The 19,027-nt window shown below is 36.2% G+C and overlaps 1 protein-coding gene across 1 annotated transcript; it reads right to left on the bottom strand.

Annotated features, from left to right (window-relative positions):
* Positions 1-299: 299 nt before the first annotated feature.
* LOC149814530 (transcription factor bHLH30-like) lies at positions 300-5,809 on the bottom strand. The gene is made up of 2 exons (XM_089988762.1): positions 5,147-5,809; positions 300-1,104 (listed from the first exon to the last, which is right to left on the bottom strand). Exons 1-2 carry the CDS (start codon positions 5,486-5,488, stop codon positions 637-639), a joined length of 810 nt encoding a protein of 269 aa, XP_089844888.1. The 5' UTR covers positions 5,489-5,809; the 3' UTR covers positions 300-636.
* Positions 5,810-19,027: the final 13,218 nt, after the last annotated feature.

Here is a 19,027-nt window from a genome sequence, read left to right as displayed (position 1 = left end):
AAATGCATTGAAATTTCTAAAGTTGCAGAAAATTAATATCTAGAAAGTCTACCATGGTTGCATCATATTAGTTTCTTCAAAAAAGCTTTAGTCATCACTTGCTTGAGCTTATAGCCACTGCTTCACCCTCGTCAACTTTAATGGCATTCACGATGGCATCACCAACCCACAAATATTCTTCACAAAATGAGATGGAAGCATTGGCTATATCTAAATCACATACCAAGTTCTAGGTTCCAGAGAACTTCAGCTCATAAAATGAGATGGAAGCTAAAACTGCAGACATCAAATGCAGCAAATCTTAAAAAGATCCTTTTAAAGAAACAGGAAATCCAGCACTTAACCAAGTAACAATATCACACCATTATAGATGGGAGTCGTCCATTTAGGTGATACCACAATGTCAAATACTAGAGTTAATTACAGTAGATAATAGACCCGGATAAGTGCCACAGAGAAGCTCTGAAGCAAACTAGGACAGGATATGAGCAAACAGAACAAGGGGACAGAACTGAAATACAATGGTAAAAAAGTCCACAACTATAAAACTGAGTATTCAGTTTCTAAAAGAGGTTATAAAAAGACTCTATTTCCCCCTTGCTCTGATTTAGGGAAAAAATCCCTTAAGCGCACCAGTTATGATAAGGAGCTTGAAGAATCAAATGGTGAATTCCGTTGCCTTTTGCTTGGAACCGTACTCCTTGGTGAGAAATCTGATGAAGCAACTCTTTCCAAAACAGACTTCAAGGCCTCTTGAACTGACTTTGCAGAAGACCGTTGCTTTGCCTCATCAACAAGTTCTCCTGGGGTCAACACGAATACATTTTTGACCCTTCCTCCCAAAGTAGAAGTCTCTGCACTCACTGTTTTCAATTGAAGAGTCTGCAGCGTCTGCTTTAATTCAGTCCAAAGCTCCGGCCGATCATCACAACATAATGATGCTTTTATGTAAAAAGCTCCCTTGTCAGTGCTACCGCCATCATATTCCACTCGCAATTCATCAAAATCTGTTGGAACAACACAACCTTTGGTGAATGCCTCGGCATTCCTCTTTAGTTCCTTGACATTATTTATTACTTCTGCAAGCAGTGAAGCCTTGTCCATCTGCATCAAAGAATAAACTTCAGTTATTTCAATTCCCTTTTCTCGAGAGAAACCCAAGAAGATAGAAGGAAAAGAGAGACCAAATAGGATTGGAAAAGGTGAAAATGATTCTCAGACCATCCTAAACATTAACATTGTCTATGCGGCTAAAACAACAAGATACATTATAAACTTCCCAAAGATGGAGGAAAACAATTCAAACAAAAGGAATAACGGACAGTTGTAGCATGGGAACCCAAGGTCCTCAGTTCATTAAAAGGATTCTTTATTTGTACTGAAAGTTGAAGTTAAAAAATTAAGGAAATTTTCAAAATGACAAAAGAATGAAGACCAAGGGTCACTAAAATGCTTTCAAGTTTCAAGACCTTAATGCAAATCTTTTCAAAAGGAATCAATAAGTTATTCAGTAATGATATGAACCGCAGAGTAATGACATAGCATGTAAAAATTGATACCAGTCACATTTCCATCCCAGGATGAAATGACATATATAATGCTTGTTGAGACACCAAACTTCACTAGAGAAATGATAACACCACCAATCTTGCAAATTACACAAAGTTATAACTTCAAAACCAAGTTAAGATCATGCAGTGGAAATATAAGTTTCACATATCCTGCAAACAAGAAGCTATCAACATTTTCCACTGACACGTACAAGATTGCAGTTTGAATGCAAAAATAACAATATGAGTACTTACAAAAATTAAACCAACCATGCACATGCAGAGGCAAGTACCAGAAAACATGAACTAGGATCCACATGTGACATGACACATACATCATTTACTGTGCACAACAATAAATAGTGGTCTAACAAACCAGAGATTTAATGGATACAACTTAAATAGGCTATTATCAAACTAGTTTCACTAGTGAGCAGCACATGAAAGAAGCAAGGTCTTGCAACAAGAGTGGAGAAGGAAAGAATATCACCAAACAAAGAGGCCAATAGGAATCCCAAGAAGATAAAAGGGCATCAAATCTATCAAACATTAGCACAAAAAAAAAAGAAAATGCATGATTGCAGCATCTGAGAAAAAAACCACCGAGAAAGTTCATTTATCTATCACAGAAAAACTAGAAAAAATGAAGGTATATATTAATCTGCACCTCCCATAAAGGAAACACACACTACCAAGGAAGCATTTCTTATCAACTAGATAATGCTGCAGCATTTTGCAATGGGATCATCTCTACTTTATTCTACCACTGCCTTTTTTTAAAAAATAATGACGCTTCACTTTTAACAGTGCACTCTTTCGTACTACAATTTTGTAAATATCAACATGTTCCCATGTCCCTGATATATACACACACACAGACAGAGAGAGCATACCACAAATTATATTTTCTTTATAAGCCTTGTGTTTGGGTAAATACAATTACTGGAAGCTAGAGCTAGCAGTTGCACTGTATCTGGCAGGGTCTACTTTTGTTGGCACATTCACAGCCAATAGCTAGGAACATATTTTTCAGAAAGGTTAGAAACTTAGAATTCAATATTCTAAATTGCATCAATATGTTTCAAGTTAACATAAGGCCCTAACCACCATAATCTATAGGACTAGCACATAGAAGAACACATAGACACAGAAAACCCTAGCTTTCGGTAATCAGAAATCTCCAAATTGACAATGTGCACACACACACAAACCATATATAGGGAGAGAGAAATTCTATAGGATGGGCCATCAAATCAAGTCATATGATGTCCAATCTAGCCATTAGATTTGATCACGCTGATGTTAGTACAATAGCGCTGCATGCAAGTATTTCTTTGAGATCTTAAATTGTAAAAGATTAGCAAAGAATCAGTAAATTGCTTCTAAGTGGAAATCAAAGCCTATAAATTGGTCATTACTATGGTAGTTTTCGTTTATGGCCAAATGTCTGCCAGGAAAATTCATGACTTGTTAGAAGGGGACCGACCTTAGACTATTTCTAATCTTGAAGACAGGTTGGAACTTGATGTAGTATCACAAGTATTTCTTTGAGATCTTAAATTGTAAAACATTAGAAAGAATCAGTAAATTGCTTTTAAGTGGAAATCAAAGCCTATAAATTGGTCACTACTACGGTAGTTTTCGTTTATGGTAAAATGTCTGCAAGGAAAATTCATGACATGTTAGAAGGAGATCGACCTTAGACTATTTCTAATCTTGATGACAGGTTGGAACTTGATGTAGTATCACAACCCTTTCCTTTTTCAGATTTATGCTTTTTGATGAAAAAATGAATGGAGAAAGGGAAAAACAGTTAGTTGAAATCTAGTTTGAATTCAAGATTTTTGTCACTTTCATGTTTCACTTTTCTGTGTACAATGTTTCATTTGACATTCAGTTTTGATTAGGGGGTGTCAATGGGTCGGATCTGGTTCAGACCCAAGTGGGACAGAACCAGGATCTGATTTAAGGTGCTGGTACCAGGTCCGGTCTCTGGTCCAATCAGACCCACCATAAGAGAAACCATACCTGGGTCCTATAAGGATTACATGAACCAGATTCGAACCATACTCGTAAAATAACATTTTTTTTCGCTTTTACATTAAAAAAATTGAATCTTAATTGGAACTCGGGTCGGGCCCGGGACTGGCATGAAATTTCACTAACCATACCCGGCTCCATATATTAATCGGACCCTTTGAGTCCAACCCAGATTCTAACTGGACCTCCTTCTTTATCACCAAAACCTGATCCTATAGGGTTTAGTACAGGTCGGATCTGGGTCAAACCCGACCCATCGACATGCCTAAGTGTGATGAACCCACACCACAATTTTTTGTCTATCATTGCAAGAAACATGGACCTTTCCCATGAAAACCACTTCCATTCATGTCACTTTGCATCGACAGAGCAAACATCATGAAGTAAGATGAAAATTCTTAACCCAAAAAACAAATCAACATAAATGACTAACAAATTAAAATTATCTCAACCTCAATTATGTTGAAACTACAGAAAATGATGCAACAACCATTACTTCATTGTGTAACAATAGGATCCAAAGATTTGCCTACAAAATACCAGGCATTTGTGAATTTTCTCCCCATTTCATCATCCTACAAAAGCCTATTTGCACCTACCGTAGAAAAGAATAAAGGAACTTCATTGAGTTCCGTACCAGGAGGATATTGTGTAAGATGCTAAAAATAAATATTAATATCCCCTCCAAAAGGAAAAAATCCTCTTCACAAGGCATGAAATGAATATTATTTATTCTCTTTTTATTTATTACAGGGATAAAGCTGGGCCCTGGTACTAGGTAGATCTTAGATCGACCCTCCAGGGGGTAAAACTCCGTAGCTGGGACCCTCGCCCCCAGGGCATATGCTGGCCTTTGGCTTATGCAAGGGGGTAGCGCCTGCGGAATCGAATAATCTAAAGTAGAAAGAAAACGTAATTCGGCCTTCGATGAAAATATTATATAGTAGAAGACAGTCTTTAGCTTATCTAACTCGAATCCTTTCCATGAAGAGACAATTAAGAAGACAATCGTACGGACCACTGAGATTGATAGACCAAGACCCCACAACCAAAAGATACTCTACATACATAAATATCTCATGCGTGTCTAAAAGAGCCAGCACAAAGCCATAGAAAATACCAGAGAGAGACCCGCATGCTATTCAAAACCCATAAGAAAAACATAAAAATCATGATAATAACAGTCGATGTTCATCAAAGTGAGATAACAAAAAATACAAATATTATGATGATTATGGTGACGATGAATACATTAATTCGACAGAAGAAAAAAAAATCAGGAAATAAGAAGCAAACCAGAGAAGGGAGGAGCCTACCTTATTGATGTTAACCATATTTTCCGCTTACATCTCCCATCTTAACTGTGCTTCCTATACTCAGATTACCAAAAAAAAAAGGAAAAAAGAAACAAAAGAGAAAGAGAGAGAATCAAGATTTCTAAACCACTTCCCGTCTACAATCACAGCATCATTTTATCATTCTTACATCCCAAAATCACACACATATACACATGCATGCACAGAGAGAGAGGGAGAGACAGGAGTGGGGGGTTTCACCTTGGTGGTACAGGGCACAAGGTCTCTCAACGTGGACAGATGACGGTTGATCCTCTCCCTCCGCCTCCTCTCCGACTCGCTGTGGCTCTTCAATGCCAACGTCGCCTTCGCCTCAACCATCTCCTTCCTCAGTAGGTCTCTTGTCCTCACCAGCTCCCCTCTCTCGCTATCCAGCACCAGCGACGACGGCGGCGACAACAGCAACCCTCCATCACCACCACCACCACCACCACCACCATGAAACCGACCACGACCCTGCTCAAACCCTCCAAAACCCCCCGAGAAACCCTTCCCTCCGACGTCTCCTCCCAAGCAAAACGAACCCATCTCCTCCCCAAACATCTCTCTTCCCTCAACCCTCCACCCTAAGACATGATCCCGCAATCAGCACCCGGCGGACGAGTCGTGGGAGCGGTCCAACGCAGCAACCTCCGGCACCGCAGCTTGCTCCCTTCAACTTCTCCAATCGACGTCTTCTTCCCTTCCATCACGCACAAGTGGTCTAGAGAGAGAGGGGGAGAGAGAGAAAAGAGGGTATTAACGATCGAATTCCACCATTTCAGAGGACCCCAACTGAGGAGAAGGAGAATATATGAGAGAATTGGAAAATTTTAGAGAGAGAGAGAGAGAGAAGTGGGGAGACTGGTTCTTGGTCACCATCATGGAATCAAAGAGGGGCCTCTGGATTTTATAGACCAGGAGGAGGGGGAGGGTGTTTTTTTTTCAAACGGCCCTTTTTCTTTTGGGGGATAATTCCAGGTTATTTCCTAATTCCAACGACCTTTTATTTTTTAACTATTCTTTTGTTTTAAATTTTACCTAAAACTAAAAGTTGCTTTTGAAAAAAAAACCAAACCTCATTTAGATTTTATTTTTTTTTAAGAAGAGAATACAAGGAATTGTTAAGAAGAAAAAAAGTCATGGAAGGCACTTTATTATACTATTATAATAATATTATATGTTTGTGGATATGGTTGTGGGCTGATTTTTTTAAGACTTGGGGAGTCTAGCTTTTGTTGCATTTTGATAAGAAGCAGGGTAGGTTTTTATATATGATAATGATAGGGATCATGTCATACTGAGGTAGGCATTTATGCATGAGGTTTGTACCATGAGTAAATTCTCCCCTTCAATGGACACCCCCAATAGCAATATGATCTGAACTTGTTAAGCCTACCTTAGGAGAGCAGATAAGGTGTTCTATCAAATAAGAAAGTGATTTGACATTTTCACCCTCCATTGCTTCATCCCACGAGGATCTCATAGGCCAAGCTCAATGGGTCGAGCTTGAAATGTTAAAGTCTGAATTTTATAATGGCAGGTCAAGCCGAATTCAATCTCATAATGAGCCCGAGCTAAATGAAATCGAGATCGAATGGCTTGTTTATAGAAAAAATGCACTGTTAAGAGCTTAGAATAATATAAATAGTGGGAAAAAGAAATTGGTTTTGGAATTAGAAGCATTAAGAATTTACTTTTAAACCAATTTATTACAAACCAAATAATAGAATCATATGGTTTAAATATATTATATGATGCAAAATATATTTAAGATATATTTGTAATTACTTAACAAGCTCTTGCGTACAAAACCTAGTTGAGCGCTTGGCAATCTTATTTTCCAAGTTTTTTTTTTTGTATTTATAACCCGAAGAAACCACACTCGATACAAAGACCTGATCGCGTTGGCTCAGCATGTCATACCTACTATCGTCGTGCCAGCAGCATAAAACTTCGAGGCTAGGACCTCTGCTAACGCACATAAAAACCCCACCCCTACTACGCAACCCCCTTGAGGCTTACCATGGGATTCATGTTGATCGAGTCCAGGATGAGGACTTGTTGCCGACAGAGCACATGGAAAATTGACAGTCAAATCAAATGTCAAGATCCATTACGTCAAGATGGTAATTCTGAAATCAACAGAGTATGAAAGTGATTTTTGGGCAGAAAATTCCATAACTTCTAACCATAGTGACAAAAGTTTACAACAACAACTACGCTTTCATCCCAAAACAATTGGGGTCGGTGATATGAACCAACAAAGAAAATCATTCTGGGTCTTCCACATGAATCCTTCTCCTTCATTCATTTCTATCCAATGCCATGTCCTCAAAGAGGTTCAAAGCATTCATATCCTTTCCTATCACCTCCATCCATGTCTTCCTAGGCCTACCCCCAACCTCTTTTAACTAATATATTTTAACTAATATAGTGACAGAAGTTTAAAACTGCAAAATATCGGCAGTCAAAAACTTAAGGGAATCTGATTTTTTTTTTAAAATCTTGCATTTTCTGGCAAAATCTTGGCAATAAAAATAAATTTTTAAAACACAAAAAAATAAGAAAATATAAATAAAAATAATTAAAAATAAAAAACATGGTTTTTTATGATAAATAACTGTTAGAAACATAAACATTGCATTTAAATCATGATATTTATGTTTTGATGAAAAAATCATGATATTTTGAAAATATCATGAGAATTTGACTTTTTTAATTTTCAAGTAATTTATAGTGATATTTTCGTGACAATTTTTCCATAAATCTCACTATATTTTGTCACTATGCTTCTAACTATGACTTTTTAAGTAACTTCTGCGGGTTCATGGAATCGATTTTCTTGCCCCTATTATGGAAAAAAAAAAACTGTAGGGCTCCACTGGACCTGGAAGCCAGGGTTCAACATGATTTGAATCTTTCAATTGGATGCTTTTTTTCTGAAAGACAAGCTGGGGTTAAGCAGACCCCCAACCAGTTATACAACTATACCATTGGGTTTTGAACCTGCACCGTCCCAACACAAGGTGACGTACACTAGCCTCTCCCTCGTTGGTCTTTCAATTGGATGTTAGCAGTCCACAAATACCACCAATTCTCTTTCAAGATTTATTGTAAGGATGAAAGTGGACGAGGGGAAAATGGGGCCCCATCCCTCCTAGCCCCGTTTGGATTGGGGATGGAAGACATGAAACGGGGATGGAGGTTAAAATCAAAACACGTGCAAGGATGGAGGTGGGGGATGGACTTGCGCTTTTCCCGTCCCTGTTCTCGATCCCCACCTTACCTCACCCCCGATCTGAGGAGAAACAGGGTCCCATCCCACCTCACCCCATTTGGACTAGGGATGAAGGACATGAATGGACTAGGGATGAAGGACATGAAACAAGGATAGAGGTTAAAATCAAAACCTGTGTGGGGATGGAGGGTAAGATTTTGAGATGGGGCAGGAGCTGAGGCCTTGTCCTCCGCTCTTGCCCCTGCCCAGTGGTTTACTTGTCCCATCTTGATAGGACTTAATTATTGAAAGGATACTGTTTGAAGTCACATCAAGGGTGACCAAGTTCATGAACTCTTGGCACTTTTCCACAATTATAACAGCAATCTTTTTGTTGGTACGCTTGGAACCACAACACTTGATAGCAAACATTTCTAGAGTGGCTGAGATCTTGATCTTTCCATTCTTTTATAAATGACATGATCATGCCCCCATCTTCGTCAATTGATACCCAAAAACCTTTTTTTTTTTTTGACAGAGAATGCTGGGGTTAGTCCGACCCCTACCAGTTGTACAACCATACCATTTTGGGGTTCGAACTTGCAACGTCAGAAACGTGCACTAACTGCTCCTGCCAGATAAGCAGAGCCCCAGTTGGTACACCCCAAAAAACCTTTTGTTGGTTATCAAAATTGAATATGAAAAGTGGGTCCTGACTTTACATGAATTAATATGATAGATGATGTTCTTGTGTGGATTGTATGCACCTCCCCTTTGGAAATGGGCACCCAATATTACAAAATTTTCAAAGCATGTGTGAGGCATAACCCCCCATCACTATGTTGTGCAATGATTCTCAAAGTGGACATTTGCAGTAGATGCTCATCTTTTTTTTTTGGATTTATAATCCTAAAAAACTACACTCAACATGAAGACCGGGCCGCGCTGGCCATACTTACGGTCGTCGTGCCGACAATGTAAAACTTTGAGCCCGAGGCCTATGCTATCCATTGGCTTGCACAAAGAGGGGACTCCCATGAGAATCCAAACTTGACTGCTCGTCTAGCAGCCAAGGCCCAACCCCACTACGCCAACCCTCCTTGGGGCAGCAGGTGCTCATCCTTGCCTTCTCCATCTTTCTCTTTCCTAAATTGGGTAAGATCCACGGGAACTTCAAGCAAGTTCAAAAAATTATGTTACGATCTATATTATATTACGGTGTGCCAAACCGTGGAAAACTACATCTAATAGAAAATAGGAGCTAAGTTGCAAAAATTAAATAAAATACCACTATTTATTCCCTAATAAGAGTGATCTTTATAATGAATATTTATAGAGAAAAAGAGAAAAAAAATCCTAACTGGTCTCATTTAGATCCGATCTCTAATGAAAATATATAAAGATCTAAATAGCAAACTAAATAACAAAATCAGATTCAAAACGAGATCATCTTGCTTCCAACTTGTGTCAGATCCAAATTGTAAAAGGGTTGATGAATTGGATCTAGGTGAGTTATAAGGGTATTAAGTGTGAGCCAACCACATTCATTGAACATTGTCAATCCTAATCAAGGATGATTTTACCAACGCCGTGGCATGGTTGGTAGGAGCTGTCAGTGCACGTCTCCTTGTAGTGGGACTTTGCAGGTTCAAAACCCAGTGGTACGTTGAATAACTGGTGGGGGGTCTGCCTAACCCCAGCTTGCCTTTCAAACAAAAAAAAAACTCAAGAGTGATTTTGAATTTGTTTTTTTCTTTTGAGGAAATATGATAATAGAATTTTAACAGTTAACATGAGAGGACTGACGAGATGGGACAGAAAGTTGGTTTCAAAAGTAGTAAATTTTTTGTGAAAAGATTAGGTGCAATATGATTGCACAAATATTTGTGCATTAAGCAGCTTTTCACCCTCCATCTTGAGGACAGGCAGGTCAGTTGTGGGCTCGAAGGCATGATGTTGTGCCATGTAATTGCACCCAATCTGGACTCGTAAATTTTGGCATGTGAATTTGCATTTTCCATCATCAGTTAGGGCATCAGTTCTTGAAGTAAACAAAGATAATCTTCATCGATAGTTTGGCACTTTTTTTTTGGATTTATAACTTGAAGAAATCGCACCCGACACGAAAACCTGGTTGTGCTGGCTTAGCCTGCCATACCTACGATCATTGTGCTGGCAGCATAAAACTCTAAGGCTAGGACCCCAGCCCTCGGGGCTTATGATACGCATTGGCTTGCGCAGAGGGGCAACATGCATCGCCCACCCCACTAGGCCAACTCCCCTTGGGGTTGAATGGGACAATAGTTTGGCTCTTGCATAATCTATTACTAACATCCATAAGTTCTCCTCTAAAATATTGTGTATGGTACCAAAAATTTCATTTTTTTCATCTCATTAAACTCATTATTCTTGGTTGAATTCGTAAGTGCTTACATCCCTAAGCTGTGCGTTTACTATAAGAAAACCACAAATAAGGTTTTGTCATTTGGAAAAGATGAAAACAAATGCTTGCCATTCTTAAATTAAAAACAAAAAAAACAAAAAAAAATTGCCATTCTCAATTGTCAGAGCAATAAAATTTGTCAAAGTAAACCAATATGTTCTCCATCAACACATATTGCCCCACTTGTTATTTTTAATCCCCACCATCTTACTTCTCCTTGTCAAGTTGTGACATAATCCCACAAATTGAAGGTATGGTTTTATGGTGGACCTGCTCTAGGCTCACACAAAAATTGGAAGATTGGGGCTGCATTAATATGAAAAAGTATATAGATGCATTGCAAGTGGAAGATGGCAAAGCCCCAAGGGATTTGGCCTAGTGGGTTGGGGTCTAGGCTACTAGGCGGGTGGTCTAGGTTCAAATCCCACGACCATCACTTCCTGCACAAGCCAAAGTGTGACGACTCCCAAGGGGCAAGCTCTTGGAGTTTTACGCTGCTAGGACAACGACAGTAAGTATGGCAGACAGAGCCAGCACAATTAGGTCAATGATCCTGGGGCGGTTTTCTGATAAAAAAAAATGTGGAAGATGGCAAGATGCTGTGAATTTCCTATAGAAGACTTTTTAATAAAACTTTGAAAAAATAGTCTTTTTCAAAATATCAGCAAAATGACTTTCTTCTGAGACAAAAAAGTTTAAAACAAAAAATTTTATGTTTAGAATAAGTACTTTTAAAAAAAGAAGAAGGTATGGATCTAATTTTATCTGATCTCAGGCACATTGACTTTTGAATTTAAATCCTGAAGTTCCTATACCCTACCTTGATTTTCAAGGGAATACATATATATTCTTTCTTTGACTTGTTTGATAAAATGAAAGCTAATTAAACCTGTATATTCTATTTTCTATTTTTTCTAACTTATTATGTACCCGTCTCTTTGAATGGAAAAGCTTTTTAGTCATGTGTTTTTACTTAACAAATTTTCCATTTTACGTGTTGCAAACTAAAAAAGCTCCATATATCTGTTAATTATTAAGAAGTTTTAAAACTAAGGAATTTAATAAAAATAGTTTTTGAAATGAAAATAAAAAACAAGAGGCAAGTTGTGGCAATCTTTACCAAGTTGAAACGCATAATTAATGTTGTGGTTAGATAATGTGGGGCCATGCGTGCATTATTGGACTTGGACAATTTGTCTTCAAGTGAACAGTAGCTTGAAAACATATTTTATGTTGAATAATGAAGCAACTTTCATCATTTTGTAAGGATCGTGACATCATAATGATAAGATATTCGAGACATGTGGGACCCGTTTTACTTAATTATCCAATCAAATAATTCAGCAAAAAAGTCTCCTTTTGTTTAAGATATTGACATGATTGTTCATTTTCATCCACCCAACGCGTGAGAACAAAGAGAAGCCACATTTTCTATTTTTCAGTTTTGTCCCGATTCAATTGATTATAAAGATAGGAGAATCCTTTTCTTCGAGTGACATAGCCTCCTCAGATCCATTTTTCTTATATCTATCTATCTATATATATATATATATATAAAAGGTGCTCCGGGAGAACCTACTCCCGCCTGCTAAATATCATAGTTTTATGTTGCATCTTCTCAATCAAACTTTATAGATGTATTTAATATAGATTTAATCATGGTTTGGATCATGTTTTTGTACATAAAAATGGGATTTTTTAAGTCAGAGAATTTTGGTACGAGATATATATTTTGAAGATCTTGAAAAACCTACATGTATAATAATAATTGTAGATCATATCTATAAGGTCTTGTCAACAAAAAAGCTCAAAAATTTTAAAAAATTGATGCTCCTATTAAATGGGACTAGGTACTATGGAAGCACCCTATCATTATGATAATTGCCTACCACTTTTTTACCCTAATGCCAGACTATGAGGATTTTGAAAATTTCATGCTTGATTTTATATCAACTATTAGATCATCCGATTTCAATGCACATGTAGGTTTTTATAAGGTTTAAAATTTGATGGTCTAAGATTTTTATAAATATTTACCTTTAAAATTTATATTTTTATCAAAAAAACATGATCCAAATGTTGTTTCCTAGCAAATCAGCCATGCTAAACACATATGCAGGGTCAAATTTGTAAAAAACAACTTAAAAACACTTGTTTGACAGCATTACTTAGGCTAGAAAAGTGATAGGCGGCTACCACTTTTTCCATATATATATATATATATTTATTGTACATGCAATCTAACAAATATCATTGTTTTCACTCATTTTTTATTTTTTCAAATATTAGTAATGTGATCAACATAGTTTTTATATATAAAATAGGTTTTTATTATGTTTTGCAACATGTAAGTCAGTTTTTTAAAAGCTTCAAAAATCAATGGCCCAGAATGTACTAAAAGCTTATGATTTAAAAAACCGTATTTTTGCATGATGATCCAAAGTGTTACCCATAGCAAATAAATGATGATAACACATCTATGAGGTCAAATTGAACCGAAAAGACTTGCACTAGCACTCATGATTTTCCTACATACAATAGGTATAAGTATATAAATATAGAGTAAAGTGCTTGAACATTATTTGCTTGTGATACCTGCTTGATGGGTTTTTCTACTCTTTAGTTGTTTTTTGTAGTTCTTACCCTATAAATGTGTTGCATGGTTGATTTAAGAGGAATCCACACCTGGATCATGTGTTTTTGATGAAAAAATTGATATTTAGAGCCTCAAAAATTACAAAGATTTTGTGCCATTGATTTTTTGAACCTTATAAAAACCCACCCATGTGTTGGAATCAAATACTTCAAGAGTTAGATCCCTATAAAATCAAGTACATAGATCATATTTGTACTGTCAAAAATTTAAAAATAAAGATGAAAAAACCCTTAAAGCCCCCATCAAGCACATATCCCAAGCACCTACACTCTACTCTTTATATATAGAGTAAGTGCTTGAACATTAGGTACTTGGGATACTTGCTGGATGGGTTTTTTTGCTCTTTCAGTATGTTTTCGCAATTCTGATCCCATAAATGATCCATTTATGAGGAATCCATACCTAGATCATGTGTTTTCAATAAAAAAATGATATTTGGAGCCTCAAAATTTATAAAGATTTTGGACCGTTGTTTTTTTCAAACCTTTAAAAAAACCCACCCATGTGTGCGAATCCAACACTTGAATCAAACACTTCAAGAGTTGATCCCTATAAAATCAAGTACATAGATCACATCTGTATGGTCAGAATTAAAAAAAACGAAAAAAAAAACATGAAAACCCATCAAGCACATATATATATAGTGTGTGTGCACTGAGGTGAGCAATGTCTTAACTTCTTCAGTCAGACTTCAAAAATGCGTTTTAACATGGTTTGTTAGTTTATCACACTTGGATCATATTTTTTGGAAATAAAATCATCACCTTTATATTAAAAAAATTTGTTATTGAGCCATTTATAAAACCCTTATTCTTTTGCATCACAATCACATGATAATAAATTATGTTCGGACAACATACATGTAGTATAATCGCACATTGTGGATGATCGGGTCGGAAGATCTCTTACATTTAGCTCCCTATCTTTTTGGTTGTAAAAATCATTGGTATATTTTAATTAGGAGTAATATTTGGTCATGTTGACCTGACCATATGAATGAGCCAGAAATCATAGGTGCTGGTTATGTCAACCAAATCGGACTTCGTAGATGGATTCAGCATGGTCCAAATGCTAGGAACCAGCTTTGCATCATGTTTCTTTGACGAAAAAATATGATTTTATGAGCTGAGAAAATATCACACATTTTAGGGTAATGATTTTTTCAAGGCTCATAAAATGGTGCATACATACCCGTAATTAAGCAATTCAAGAGCCAATTTTTACTAACCAAACCATGCTGATCACATCTGTAAGGTTAGTTTTATGAAAAACAACTAAAAAAGAGAGAGAGAGAGAGAAAAAAAAAACTCATTTGTACGTATGGTGATCTGACCATATGTTAACCCGTTAGATTTATGTGTAATGAGTTGAAATAAAAATTTGATTGGAACAAGTAAAAATGGATTAGATTTGGCCACACGTATGACCCTAGCTTGTAGCATTTGCATCACTATATGAATGGATAACTCTTGTTATATACCATACTACTGTAGCATGTTTCATTAGCTGATATAGTTCCCTTCTATTGCAGCATCTGCAGTCCCTTTTTTCTGTTTTTGAGTTTTCTTAGTATTTGATTTTGAGTTTTGGATCAATTTTTTTTTATATTTACACAGAGAAACCACCCTCAAGATCAGAGACCTAGTCGCACTGGCTTTGCCTGCCGTAGTTACAGTTACGGTCGCTATAAAACTCCGTGGGCTTTCCCTTTGCCCCAAGAGTGTCGCCATGCTTCAACTTGCACAAGGGGTGACGCCCATGAGGTCCACCTATAGATACGGCAGGTCAAGAGCAGCGCGGCTAGGTCTCCAATCCCTAGTGTGATTTCTCCATGTGATAAACGAAAAAAATGACTGACCATTGAAACTTTGGACTAGTAAGTTATGTTTGCATCTTGTTTTGACATTCTAAGATTAGGGAAACTTGGAGAGAGGAACAGGTTCAATGAATCTTGATCAGAAAACTGTCCCAAGGCACCTTGGATGCCATTAGTCATCAGGACAAATGGCATCCAAAATCCATCATAATGGTCCCCACAAGAATTTATGATGCTATTGAATTTTAAGATGAATGGCATCAGCAGTTGAGAAATGAATGGTAGAGATTCAATCAAATCATGAAGTTGTTGATGTCGTTCAGCTTGATGGCTAATGTCACCCAAAGTTTTCTGGGACAAGTTTCTGTTCAAGGCTCCTTGGACCTGATTGTCTTTCAAAAACTTCGGAACAATCTTGGGTATCCATCATAAAGACACCAAATAATTCCAAAATCCTAATGACAGTCCCCAGTGAAAGAATACTAGATACCCATGACACATCCCAATTCTTTTTGGGGAGAGGGAGTGAAAATGTATTATATGTATGATCATGCTAGATCCAAATTCAAATCCAAATTATCTGGAGTAGCCTATCCATTTAAGTGAGGTTATTTCTAGCCCAAGATGATTTAATAGTTAATATACTTAGTTAACCTTCCAAAAACTCCTTTCCTTATTTTAGATGTTCAAATAAAAAATAATTGTATTGTCCTTGGAAAATGGTGCATTCTCTGAAATGCCTCACAATTTGCCGAAATTCTCCTCATATCCAAAATATCTGATTATCAACTTTTTTAGAACATTTTTTCCCTCCATAAATATGGTACGGCATTTACAAATCATGTCACCCAAAATATACGAACCTCAGTTAATTAAATACTCTCAATGTGCATTCGCAAATATAATACGACATTCACAAATAATTTGTGCGAATCTCCCCAAAATATGTGAAGCTCCTTTAACTATATTTTTTGAAGTACGTATGCAAATACAATACGAACTTCATAAACATAGTTTGTGAATGTTTACAAATTGTGTGAACCTCCTTTGACTAAATTCTCCTAAGGCACGTCTACAAATACAATATGACCTTCACCAATAATTTGTACGAATGTCTCAAAAATCTGTGAACCTCCTTTAACTAAATACTTACATCCAAAAATATAGTATGACCTTCACAAATAATTTGTGTGAATGGCACCCAAAATATACGAACCACCTTTAACTATATTTTTTAAGGTACGTCCGCAAATATAGTATAACTTTCTCAAATATCCTCAAAATGTGTAAACCTTCTTTAACTAAATACTCTCAATGTATGTCTGCAAATATATATATATAACTTTCACAAATCATGTTTGCGCACATCCTCAAAATTTGTGAAGCTCTTTTAATTAAATACTCTCAATGTATGTTCACAAATATAGTACAACCTTCGCAAATATTTTTTGTGAATGCCACAAAAAATGTGCAAACCTCTTTCAACTATATTTTTCAATGTATATCCACAAATATAATACGACATTTGCAAATCATATTTATGAATATCACCCAAAATGTATGAACCTCTTTTAACTAAATACTCTCAACGTACATCCATAAATATAGTACGCCATTTGCAAATCATTTTTGTGAATATCACCCAAAATGTGTAAACCTTCTTTAACTAAATACTTATGTTTGTAAATATAGTATGACTTTCACAAATAATGTTTTTGAATGTCTTTATAATCTGTGAATCTTCTTTAACTAAATACTCATGTCTGCAAATATTGTGCGACCTTTGCAAAAACAATTTGTGAATGACCCCAAAGTCTATGAACCTTTGTATGCTTATTAAATGTGACGCTTTGTATGTTCAAAGGGTTAGGTTCGCATTTGAGGATAATTTTTGCATAAAATTTGAGTTTTTATGGTCCCCAATCTATTTTCTCCAATAATATTTTTGATGAATCTCTGACGAGTTTATCTCTGTCACATGGCGGCACATCATCGGTGATGAGATATTATAGTAAGCACATGTTTCACTCCCTGTAACAGTTGAATCAATGACATGGATTAGTTACTTTTTTAAACATTGGCATAAAACTATTGTTTGTGAAACAATTTCATGGTTCTCAAGTTATCTTTGAATGTTCAATAGCTTATTATATTTTTTTGTTTAATTCATTTTCATATGAGTCTCCTTTGCTTGCTTTTTCTCTTAATTTGGTATGCCTATATCCTCAAATTTGGCTATTTATTTATTGTTTATCTTGTATTATAAAGATGACTAACGAACACTTTCACGATTTTTAAGTTATTTTTGCATTTTCAATAGCCTATGTTGTTTATTTTCTATAATTCAATTTCATGTGAAATATCCTATTTCAATAGCCTATTTTGCTTACCTCTAACATCGGATTTTGTTTTTTAAAGAATTATTCATTTATTTATTATACAGAGACTATCATGGAGGCATCAATACCTACAAAGAAATAAAACAATGAAAAAACTATGTATTAGATGCATGATTCATCCTACTATGAAGTACGAAAGAAGCTTGACATGTGGATAGAAAATGAACCTACTCTCTGGCCAAGAGTATGGGTGGCCAACATATTCCACAAAAAAATGTAATATTAATTTGCAGAGGACGAGAATGCTGAGTAGTCAATGATAAAGAAGTGCAAGGAGTCATTGACATCTGAGTCTTCAAGAGTTGCTAACCTGTGTGCCCAGGTAGAAAAGCTGGAGATGTAGCCACCTACTGTGGTGAGATGGAGGGGGACAATATGGACACTATGAGGATGAAAAGGGTGGAGGAGGAACCTCAATAAAAAGAGGATGTCAATGCAAAGGTAGAGAAAACTGTGAAGAAGTGAGAAGAACTATCTCCATCCAACAAAGTGGTTGATGAGTGAAAAGAGAAAAAACATTATCAAATGGAGGAGTCGAAGGGTAAGGTGGAGTGTCAGAGTGTGGTCGACCAGAGGGCAAAGGAGGATACTCAGTAAAAGAAAGAGGTTGAAGTGGACATGATGAAGGATTCTTAAGGAGCAGAGGTAGACATGGCGAAGAAAAGTCAGGTGGAAAATCATCCCTTAAATGAGGAACTACATGCTTTGACGAAGAGGTCACAACGGCAAAGAAGGTTCAGTGCTCGTGGACAGGTACTTTCTTAATTTGTTAGTGTATGCAATATGTTTGTCAAATATTTGCAATCAATTTTAATGTTACATTTAAATACTGATTAAATTGTGATGTGTATGAAGCACATTTGTAAGATAACTAGTTTGAATATTATAATTCAATGATTAAATTGTGATGTGTGTGTAAAGTATGTTTGTAAGATAATCAATTTAAATATTGCAATTCAATAATTAAATTATGATATATATGTGAAGCATGTTTCTAAGATAATTAATTTGATTATTATAATTCATGTTATTATGATATTTTAGAAATGTATGTTATTTCCATAGGTGTTGTATGCCATGATAATATTTAAGCGTCACATATGATATTTGTGATAATTTTTCATGCATAGTGGATGCTCTCGGTCTGTTGCCCCCATCAAGGCTGGTTTTGTTGCTCGTGTTGCTCGCCGCAAAGCTGGAACTTAGGTGCATTATAAGGATGTCAATGTCAAGGCCAAAGCTTCGAGTTATATGAGCATTTTTGGTTTTGTATCTTATTTGTGAGGAATTTAATTAACACAGTAGATTTGGTAAATGACCGGTTCTAATTAAGTCTTTTAATGGTATGTTCCAGTTTTTTTTTTTACGTTCTTTTTATGGGTTTGCATGAATTCCAGTGTTGTCCACTTCAACTAGGTAGTTTCCATGTCATATTAGATTGTATACAAGATGTACCGAGGCTTCACTAAATCTTTCCATGTCATATTAGATTGTATACTTGTGCAAATTATTGATATTTTTGGATTGTGAAAAATATTGATTTATGTGTCAAAAATGATACATTAGCCT

This window comes from Nuphar pumila, chromosome 15, assembly GCF_984573655.1.
Source record: "Nuphar pumila chromosome 15, dmNupPumi1.hap1.1, whole genome shotgun sequence".
NCBI lineage: Eukaryota > Viridiplantae > Streptophyta > Magnoliopsida > Nymphaeales > Nymphaeaceae > Nuphar > Nuphar pumila.
This window is presented reverse-complemented; position numbering and strand designations above follow the sequence as displayed.